We start from the raw sequence: 11,601 nt of genomic DNA on the forward strand, positions 1-11,601 counted from the left end.
CTTGGAAATAAATAATAAAACATGTAGTCTGCCCAATGAACCCAAGGTGGTAGTTCAATCATACACCATATATGACATTTTAAATGCTATATAAAATTTAGTATAAAAAATGAAATTACATATTCAGTTGTTTGTCATATATTTTCAAATACTCACTTTAATTCCATGGCTGAAGATGAACTGTTTTTACTATTTGTGTATTTGTGTAATATATCTTCAGCCTCTTTCATTTTATTTGAAACAATAAAATTTACATGTTGATTATACTATGTATTTTGTTTTGTTTATTATTTTTATATTGTGCTAGGTATAGAAGCCAGTGCCTCATGAATCTTAAGCAATCACTCTACAACTGAACCATAACCGGAGTCCTAGAGTATGCCCTTTAACACAGTCTTCCAATTCCATTAGAAGAATGATGACATTGAGAATCTGAATTTTTTATAGAAACATTTTTATGCTAAAATATAAAATATTAGATGAAAAATGATAAAATAGATTATCAAAAATGAGGTTTCAGGTGATCAGATGATATGTTTTATCTTTAACTGGTGAATTTTTATAAACCTATAATAATTTTCAGACAAGACATGTGGCAAGCTTGCAAAGCTGTAATTTTACAAATAAAATAATTGTACCTACAATATTTATGTATTGTAAAAATGTCTAGATATTATTTGTATAAAAGCCAAGGAAAAAACTAATTAAGTAAAAATTCAACTCCAAGACAATGGTTCAAAATAAAATATTTAGAGATTAATTATTTTGGTTTTTACTTTGACTTATTTTGTTATCAGAAGAATTTCTTCTTTCACAACATTTTATTTTCTTTCTTTTTTTTTAGAGAGAGAGAGAGAGAGAGGAGTGATAATTTTTTAATATTTATTTTTCAGTTTTTGGCGGACACAACATCGTTGTTTGTATGTGGTGCTGAGGATCAAACCTGGGCCGCACGCATGCCAGGCGAGCACGCTACCGCTTGAGCCACATCCCCAGCCCAACTTTTTTTTTTCTTGAGCAGAATTCAGTCCAAATTTTCCACTTTAAAATAATATATTTAAATATATTAAACATTAATATATTTAAATATTAATTAAATATTAATATATTTAAAATATTTAAAAGAATATATTTTAGAGCAAGGTATCTCTAAAACACTCTATCCTCTGTAACTTTGAGATCACATGGATATTGCTAAAGTACTGGCCAACAGAGTGGATTGCATTCCCAGGAAAGAGAGAATTCATTTACAAATACCATCTCATTTATTGTTGGAAATCTGCCTCCTTTCAATGAATCATATCCTGGTGATAACAATGCACTGGCCCTGCAGGAAGTTTGCTTCAGGGATCCAATATCCTGGGATTTGAGAATCATCTGCATTGAGCTAATAAGCAGAGAAAATGTCTTGTCACCCCATCCTAGTGAACATGCTCCTGTTGAGACTTCCCAAGCCTGATGGTAAGGTGCTCTAGGACTTTGGATGGGTGCCTCTCATTTTACACAAGCATCAGAGCCTTTTATACAAGTACACAGTGGTCCAGGGCCAGAGCCTGGGAGATCCGGGCCCTGCACAGTGGCTGCTCAGTAGGCAGGTCAGTGCCAAGACTTAACCTGAGTGCTGGAAAGAGGTAGTGTTCTCTAAAGCTGCCGTCGCTGTCAATTTTTTTTAAATATTTTTAAGGCCTGTATCATAATTTTAAAATCAAGAATTAAAATATCTTGATCTCATCCAATAATCTCTTAACTTTCCTTTACTCTCTGCAAACACGTTTTGTAAAATTTGCAAAACATAGCTGTTTCCTCTGTCAAATAGCTTGATCACTGTGACTGTCACTATGGTTTCCCTGGTAACAATTTCATAGTTGTATAATAGTTCTCATTGTCTATTGAAAAGGAACTTAAAGAAGCGACAACTTCAGTGTACTCAAGGTGCTTTCTTTCCTTTAGGTTATTTCCAGGTATGAGGTTAGGTCTACATTTTCACCCCATGTTAATGAACAAATTATATTTTTAAATTCTCACAGTGTAGTTGATAGTAAGCTCTTCAAAGAGGCAGTGAGTGCATAGTATCAGGAGAAACTGAAGTCTGAATGTGAGCACATAAATAAACACAGTAATTGTATTAGACCTGTCAATTTCTACAGAGACTACATATTTTCTATGCTTAAATTAAATGATTTCATTTTATCAGGTTGAAATTAGACAAAAAATATTGGTGATGGGGAATTCAGGAGCATTGAAAGATGCTCAGGTTCAGCTCTGGGTTAGATGAATGCAGTGAACCCTCTCACTTAAACCTGTGCACCTAACTCCGGGAGCAGTGGCAGTTTTTGAGTAGATGAGAGCAGTGGTTTCTATGATGAAGTGAGAGCTGACTAGGAAACAGTAACAGATTAATCACTCTGTCTTCACTCCTGTGTTTTCCTTATGACTTTGGGATATGGCTTCTATCCACATTTTAAAACACCGATTGCAGACAGGCAGGGTGGCAAGTGTGCCTACCCCTCAGGACCTGTCACTGCCATAGTAGAAACCAGTAATAATGTCATGCACAAGCCCACCTGCATGCCCTCAACCCACTCCTGTGGAATGGGGGGGTTCACTGGAACACACTGATGGGTTGGCCAGTGATTAAAACTACAAGGGGGACAGAGCCACTGCTTCCCATGGGTTAGATCAGCATTCCTATAGTCAAAGAGTTTCCATTTGTGGTAAATTAATAAAGTATTTCTCACCTACTTCCTTTGTGCAATAAGGGTGTGTGGGGCACTGCATCTGCTGAGAATGACAATCACAGTGGTGTGCCCTACTTGAATTAACTTGTCAGTTACCAGAAAGCTTATCCTTGGATGCAGCCTAAGCTTTGGAAAGTCCATTATTTATTTTATGTTATTTGATTTATTCGGTACATGAGTCTGGACACTGTTGTAATTGCAATGAAACCTGGGAATGGGGAAACCTAGGAGGACTCTCTCAGGCCTGCATTCTGGAGTCATGTTCTCTAATAATGTGTTGTGAAAATGTCTAGGTATTATTTGTATAAAAGCCAAAGGAAAAAGTAATTAGTTCTGTTTGAGAACAAACATTTCCCTTTGATTTTCCAGGAATAAAAAACAAAAAAGCCATTCATCTAAGCACTCTGTTTCTACATCTGCCATTCTAAAATGTAAGCACAGTCTGCCTCATTTATCTGTTGTGACATTAGATAAGACAATCCTTGATCAAGTGGGGCTTAGGGCGATATTTGCCACCGCTGTTATCATCCATGTTGGAACCAAGCTACCACTCTGTCCCTGGGAGACCTAGTGAAGGGGGCTTTATGGTAAATTCTTTGATTGATTGAAGAAAACTACCCTATTCAGGACAAATCTAAGTATTGGTCAGCAAGATATGTGACATGCACCTTCTGTGGAAAGATTACAGCTTTTCTCATTCTGGGGAGCCACACTGAAGTGGGTGGACATACTCTGTAGATGTAAGAAGTGAGCTCTCCATAATCACAAAGCTTATGTAATAGGGAAATAAGCAACAGCAGGATGTTATTGTTTTCAATACAGAGAGGAAAAGGGCAGCGAACCTACAATTCTTTGTCCCCACAAATGTTTCTTGAAATTAAATGTATGGAGGCACACATAATTGTATTCATTTGGCCAGAACATTTTTTTTTGTCATGAACACATTCTAGGATTTTATCATTTTGACTTATTGCTTCCAAATTTGAAAAAAAATGTGAAACTTATTGTGTACATGAAAATATCCATGATATATTATTTCAAAATAATTCTTTAAGCATATTAATTTTACTAATTCAATTCTTTAAGAATATTAACTTTACTAATTAAAATTAATTTGGTAATTTATGAAGAATTTCAAAACTAATAAAGGGCATAATAGCCTTACAATGAGTAAATTAGTGGTTCTCCTGTGGGACTGTTGTATATTCAAAGAATTTATGAAAGACAGACAAAGTTCAGAGTCCAATATGATGTCGAAAGTATTGTCTTTTAAACTCTTTTATATATATATATATACATATATATGTATATATATATATGTGTGTGTGTGTGTACACACATATATACTCAACAATATTATAATCCTAAAGTATTTATTTATTTTCCCAAAATATTTGGGTAGGTAATATCTATTCATGACCAATTGTAATAATATTCTAAACCTAATAATTATGGGTAGTATTGTGGAACTGAAGGGTCATTAATGCTACAATGTTTTTGCATAAATTTTCTTTTGTAATCATCAAACAATGAAAGAAGGGCATACTATCCTAATACATATTGTTAGGCCCTCCAGTCTGTACAGAATAAAGTTGAGGTTTACATTGATTTAAGTTGCCTAATTTTATCCAACTACTGGTAAGATATATAGATTTTTAAGGTTAAGTCCCCAGACCACAAATCTGTATTTCAGTATGCACATAATTAAAGAAATGATTCTATTGAGATAAGGAAAGGAAGACAAATACATATTAGTGCTTTAATTTTTAGAATTTCTCTTAATAATTCACATAAATTTCTGGATTTTAGGTGTCTACTTGTTAATATGCAGACATTCCACAGGACACTTCATGTGGAAATTTAAATAGAAAGGTATATTCAGTGAGTGAAAAGTTCATCAGATCACTAAAATGTTTTGAAATACTTTTAGTGTCAAATGATTTTCTTCTTCACATATGAATAGAGAGTGCAAATTACATTAAAGTGTTTTATGCTCTGCAGATTTTGTGGGAAGCTGGTGTTGGCACAGCGGTTGCTGATTTTATAAAACATGGATTAAAAAGTGAACCCACAGCAGCAAGAAGCCAGGACTGGAAGCCTCCAGGGCAGTGTGAGGTTCTCCCAAGTCTGGGACCTGCCAGGGCATGTCTCAGGGGCTGGTGAGCTGCCCACATCTCACACAACTTTTCTGAGTAGATTTGTGCAGGACTTGGATGCTTTCCTTCCACTCTCAGGCTAACTCAGCCACCCATAATTACATCTCTGTCCACGGTACACTGTGCTGCCTGGTTTAGCCACAGCAAGCCCTCCTTCATCTGTGGTTGAGCCAGTCACAGAGCACAGCCTTTCCATCCACACCAAGCAATGGGAAGACAAGCTTGGACCAGTGCATTTGTAAGACTGAGATATATGATAGCAGTATTTGCTAACAGTGAAAATCAATACCAAACTCACAGTGATTATGGATATAGTTTACATAGCAATCAGTGGCACCTTAATCCCAAAATTATGCAGAGCATTCAGATTTGAAAATCTACTCACATAATGCATCCCATCCACATATGAGTAACAGCATGTAAATGCACCAATATGGGGATATATAATGCAAATTTTGGTCCCAAATAGTGTAATAAAAGTTTAGATTCTATAAAATAGTTCAGGGAAGACATCTGCAATGTATATAAATGATAAAATAAAGCAATTGTGTATAGATAACAAGATGTGTAAGAAACATTTTCAATAGAAAGAAGTGGAAAATACTTCACAATGGGTTTGCAGATGAATCCAGGGGTCAAGGAGTAGAACAGTTTCTGCCTTGGTATCATAGGAAATGTGACTCAAAACTCATTTTCACAGTATTATGTCTGGCAATTATTACTGCTCCTGAAAATATCTAACAACATCACAGATGCGGGAATTGAAACAGAATGACAGCTGAATATAGTGAGAAAGTAAGGGATTCATATATCCTCAAGAATAAAGACAACAATTTAAGATTGATTACTATAGAAATTCTTACCACATGTAAAGGACATAGATCACAATATGAGTATTACAGAGGAACCAGGCATTTATAAGTATAATATGCTATATGCATAATGTCCAACGGATGCAGCAGTGATTAAGAATTGGTAAACTGGATGTACATATACATACATATGCAATTAAGAGGGTGTGACAGTAATATGTTCAATATAATAACAATAATGTTAAATATTATGATACTTATAACAATGGCTGTTTTGATAACAAGAACATCTAAGTATTTAAATTTAAAGAGCATTGTTGGCATACTACATTAGTCACTATAGCTGCAGTGTTTATCAGAGGTGTGCTGCCCACTTACAAAATTTATCTTGGTTTTCAATTAAATTGAAAAAAATAAACCAGAAATGGCCTGCTACACATAGATTATGACTGAAGCCCTGCATTGTTTTATTGGTAATCATTAATATATTGCTCTCTGTGCAAACTTGAATTTGTAAGGAGAAGATAAATTCACTGAGGTGTGAGAAGAGAGCCTTTCACCCATGCAGGACATCATGGCAGAGAAACGCCATCTGGAGGTTTCAGTTACAAGAGAGCCATCCTGTGATTAATGGAGAGGCTCTGTGTCCTGTTCATAATCCACGCTGAGGGTTCAACATTAACTTCAAGTAAAGAAGTTTGTTTGGACCAAATTAACAGACTGGCACTTGTCTCCTGTCTGTAAGAACATAGGATTACTTAAGCGTGAGAGCTTGCAAGTAGCACAGTTTGTTTCTTCATGTTATTTATGAAATTATCAACTTTTTAAATAGGAATTTTCAGTCTAACATAGCAGCTCTTTGAGTACCTACTAGATGTGGAAGACAGTTTTCCAGAGGGTACTGTACTGACCAATGGCTCCTGGTCAGGAGGAGAAGTGGTGAACAGGTGAGGAGGTGGGCGTGGTGGGGCACACCCCTGCCTTTGTGGAATAGAGAAATTTAGTCATGTTTTCTTTCCTAAACAGCAAAGTCTGATTTCAGTGGTTATACATTTTTATTTACATTTCTTATTTAAATTTTAAATTTCAATTCATCCTAGTATTGAAGGAAATCTCCAGAAACTGCCTTAAATACAAGTGTGGGAAAACTGAAAAGTTACAATCACAAGAGAGAGTGCAACATCCACTAATCTACATGAATTCAAAAGTCCTCCATCAGGGAGATATTCCAATGTAGAAACCTGGGATTACACAACATGGCTTCTTTGGGCCAGGATGACATGAAAGGCACCACACTGGCCATGACAGGCCAAAGCAGCAGCCTTCTCAGACTAGCACTCTGCTGCAGCCTGAGAGAGAGCCTTGTATAAAAGCTGTGTATACATTTTGTGTAATTTAGCTGGAATTGAGAAAATACTAAACTCCTGGCAGCTATGAATTGTGAATGCTAAGGAAAATGTTTTGCTGGAAAGAAGAAAAATTAAATAACTAGGCCTCCAGGATAAGGCTTTCTGTCACATGATCAAGCCATTTTAAGGACGTTCCAGATCCTCATTTTAACCAGGCCCAATTCCTCAGACATTCTCCTGCCTTCCAGGTTGCCCACAGCCATGGAGAACTCTACTGATTCCACAGGGATGAACTTCATTCTTCTGGGGCTCTTTGACCACACACAGACCCATCGAGTCCTGTTTTCTCTGGTGTTCATGACCTTCATCGCCTCCCTGGTGGGCAATGCCCTGATGATCCTGCTCATCCACACAGACCCCAGACTCCACACCCCCATGTACTTCCTGCTCAGCCAGCTCTCCCTCATGGACTTGATGCTGGTCTCCACCATCATCCCCAAAATGGCAGCCAACTACCTGCTGAACTCCAGGTCCATTTCTCCTGCTGGCTGTGGTTCCCAGATCTTCCTGTTCCTTACTCTGGGAGGGGGAGAGTGCTTCCTCCTGTCAGCCATGTCCTATGACCGCTATGTGGCCATATGCCACCCATTGCGCTACCATGTTCTCATGAGCCACAAGCTGTGTTCCCAACTGGTAGCAGGCTCCTGGCTTATGGGAGGAATTGATGGGCTGATGCAAGCCAGTGCCACTATGAGCTTCCCCTACTGCCACTCCAGGGAGATAGACCACTTCTTCTGTGAGGTACCTTTGTTGGTGAGCCTAGCTTGTGCAGACACCACTGTTTTTGAGCTTTTCAGGTATGTTTGCTGCACCCTGATGCTCTTGATCCCTCTGTCTCTCATTGTGGCCTCATACAGTCTCATCCTGGCTGCTGTGTTAAGAATGAATTCTGCTGCAGCCAGAAAGAAAGCCTTCACCACCTGCTCCTCTCACCTGGCTGTGGTGGGGCTGTTCTATGGCACCCTCATGGTAATTTACATGAGACCCAAGTCCTACCACTCAGTGGGCCACAGCAAAGTAGTCTCTGCATTTTACACCATCTTTACTCCTGTGCTGAACCCCCTCATCTACAGCGTGAGGAATAAAGATGTCAAGGGGGCCTTCAGAAATTGGCTGGGCAAGACACATGCTATGTGATTCCAACACGAGGATTTACCAAAATGGCACCTCCCAAAATGGATTCATGCTGCCTTTACAAATTACTAGTTTATTTTCTCTATTGATCTGCTGATTTTGTGTTCTATCAATTTATTTTGTTTTCACTTTGCCATTTTAGCTTTTAAGGTATTTCTATGCAGTGTTTGGTGAATCAAAGATTTCATTGTACCAAGTGATAGACCCAGTCTGATTCCCTCTTAAAATTGGGAGCCATCTCACTAAAAGACATGAAAATCTAATTTTGGCTTTACTATAAATTACTGCAAATTCTGATCTTGCTTGGAATGCCTGCCCATTTGTGCCTTGAACTCACACATGCCTGGCTCTCTCTGACCAGATAGCAGCCCTCTCTAAACTTTAGTGACACCTCATTAATCTTGGCCTTCTCTGGCCAGAAATGGACCCTCACTGAGGCTGTAATGACCTTCATAAATTCTGATGTCGGGGCCAGCAAAAATGTAAACTAGCCTTTGTGTTATGGCTCTTCAGAGTTTTGTTATCTGTAACCCCCTTTGTGTAAATTTCTGGACTATAAAACTTGGCTGCAAGAAAGCTTCAGGGCTGTCTTGTTGCTGTGGTTTTTGTTGGGACAGTCAGCCCAGCTGGTTGAAAAAATACGCTTGCTTTAATTTGATTTTAATTGGAGTCAATGGTATTTTTTTGTTGTTGTTGTTGTTCTGGTCTAACACCAAGGTTCCTCTTGGTACTGTTGAGATTTCTTTGTTTCCTAATATGGAATCTATCCCAAGAGATGCCAGAGTCTGTGAATAAGAACATGTCAGGTGCCATGTTCTTGCTTGCCCACTGCATCCACTTGGTTCCAGTCACAATTAAACCCAGGGCTGCCATGTTGGTTTTCTATCTGGTTGAGGTTCCCATTGCTGAAGGCAGGTGTTGAAGGTGCCTGTCATTATGACACTGCTGTCTCTGTCCTCACAGTGAACAGCCTTGCTTTATAATATTGGGTATGTTTTATTCTCCTGCTGAATCATCTCCTGTATAAAGATGGTGACTTCAACTCTTGTTTCTTTCAGTGTCAGTCATTTTATCTGAACTGAAGCCTAGGTGGCTGCTCTCTTTGGCTTCCATTCATGGAATATCCTCTTTTTTCCTACACTTTCCTTTGTGTGATCTCACATATGAGGGGTTCTCTTGGATGAACATAGGGTTGTGCTTTGGGGCTTTTAACCATTCAGCTGCTTAATGTTTTATAACCAAAGAATTTATTCATTGTGTGTTCAATTTATTCATTTTATGTTCAAACGATGTAATTATTAATAGGTAAGAAGTTATTACTTTCCCTTGTTTTTATTATTTTTGCTGTATGTTAATTTTTTTCTTACTATATTCCATGTTGTTAAGCAATTGCATCTATTGCTGTTTTGAATCTTTGCTTTTGGTTTTCATTGCATCAGGTTTTTTGCTTAGTGATTACCAAAACCTCTATGGGGACTATTATTCAGTAATATCAGGTTATATTAATCAAATGATTACTTAATTTTGATTACTTTAAAAAAAAAGAAAAAAATAATTAAAGCAAGACAGGTGTGTCTCAGTTGTACAGCACTTTTCTAGGATGCATAAGGACCTGCGCTCTGTCACCAGCCTCACAAATATACATACATAAATGTGAATACTCCATTTTTAACTCCACTCCTTCCTCATATTTACAAGGCAAGTTGACATGATCTATAACCTTGTATCTTGCATACTTTTGAACAAATAATGGTTATTTTTAATAGATTTGCCTTTCAAACTTTGAACTAAGGAGAACCAGGGTACACGCCCCCTTGTGTTGCTGGTGTTTTGATTGTAAATTTAGACTGCTCCTTCACTGGGCTTTGTTCTTCTAATTGTCTTCCTGATGCTCATCAAGGCCCTTTCTTTCCCTGACCCTGACTTGGTGCCTGTTTTTACTGGTGAATGCCATGTGGGTAAGGTAGGAGCTCTGCCATTCCCAGCCTACTGTGAGCAGTGTTCTGCTTGATGTGGACCCTGGATCAGGAAGTCACATGCTCTGAGCAGCAACTGCCCTTCCACTACCCCAAGGGGATTCATTTACAACCCAGGGAATCAACTTGAGTGTATGACCGGCTAACTGTGCAGTTGTGGGAGAGAAGTGAATCAGAATTTTGACAGTAAGACATTGTTTGTCTTTTCACATTATGTCAAATGTTCACTCGTACTGAAATACAGAACGGAAGATACAGATCTATCCACATGTGCTATCTTCCTATATGACTGAGGAGGGGTGTTCACTATCTATGGAGACAAGGGGAAGATTTTCCTCCATGCACCATGAGCAGTAAACCTTTTTTTTCCTCTTTGATGTCAGTGTCACTTCAGGACTTGTGCTTGGAAAAGAAAAGTGAGTGATGGAAGGAAAGGTTCTCATGGAAACAGAAGCTTTGGGAGCCTTCCCCTTGCTCCTCTTCCTTCTTACTCTGGGTGGTGGAGAGTGCTTCCTCTTAGCAACCATGTCCTATGACCACTATGTGGCCTTATGCCACCCTCTGCGCTATCCCATGCTCATGAGCTGGCCACTGTGTCTGAGGATGACCGTGGGGTCCTGGTTCCTGGGAGCATTGACGGGCTGATGCAGGCAGTTGTTGGCCTGAGCTTCCCATTTTGCAGCAGGCAAAATAATTGCCATATAATTTCTTCTGTGAGACCCCCCACACTGGTGCGCTTGGCTTGTGCTGACACATCTGTCTTTGAGAATGTCATGTACATCTGCTGTGTGTTGATGATCCTGGTGCCCTTCTGCCTCATCCTGACCTCCTACAGTCTCATCCTGGCTGCGGTCCTCCACATGTGCTCCCCAGAAGCCCGAAGAAGGCCTTTGCCACCTGCTCCTCACACGTGGCTGTGGTGGGGCTCTTTTATGGGGCTGCCATTTTTATCTACAAGAGACCTAAATCCTACAGGTCAGCTCACCATGGTAAGGTGGTGTCAGCCTTGTATAGCATCCTCACCCCTATGCTGAACCCTCTCATCTACAGTCTGAGGAACAGTGAGGTAAAGGGGGCCCTGAGGAAAGTGTGTGGCCAGCGTGTGGCCTTGAATAATTGTGGGGACAAGTGCATGGAGTACTGCATACATGGCATATGTTAAGGGCGTCTAAGTGGCAGGCTGCTCCCCTGTGCTGGGCATGTGTGCAACAGGCTACTTACCTCATAGGCACAGCCCTGGGCATGAGGCCATTTGTTGCAGTCCTTGCACTTGCTCCATGGCCCACTCCTTCATTGGTCACTGCAAAGACAGCAGAATTTGCATTAGTGGTTGCCTGTAATCTGCTTAGCTACTGCCTGAGTATATATACATGGTA

At 39.2% G+C, this 11,601-nt stretch overlaps 1 protein-coding gene across 1 annotated transcript in view; it reads left to right on the forward strand.

Annotated features, from left to right (window-relative positions):
- LOC308647553 (uncharacterized protein) overlaps positions 1-11,387 on the forward strand; it is a gene marked incomplete at both ends in the record, with an annotated part of 33,776 nt that extends 22,389 nt beyond the window's left edge. Inside the window, 4 exon segments of the mRNA XM_081291746.1 lie at positions 7,304-7,735; positions 10,810-10,856; positions 10,859-11,101; positions 11,104-11,387. Of these exon segments, the coding sequence (XP_081147872.1) occupies positions 7,304-7,735; positions 10,810-10,856; positions 10,859-11,101; positions 11,104-11,387 (1,006 nt within the window).
- Between the last annotated feature and the right edge of the window lie 214 nt (positions 11,388-11,601).

Source organism: Spermophilus citellus (assembly GCF_964194105.1).
Source record: "Spermophilus citellus genome assembly, chromosome: 1".
In the NCBI taxonomy this organism is placed as follows: Eukaryota; Metazoa; Chordata; class Mammalia; order Rodentia; family Sciuridae; genus Spermophilus; species Spermophilus citellus.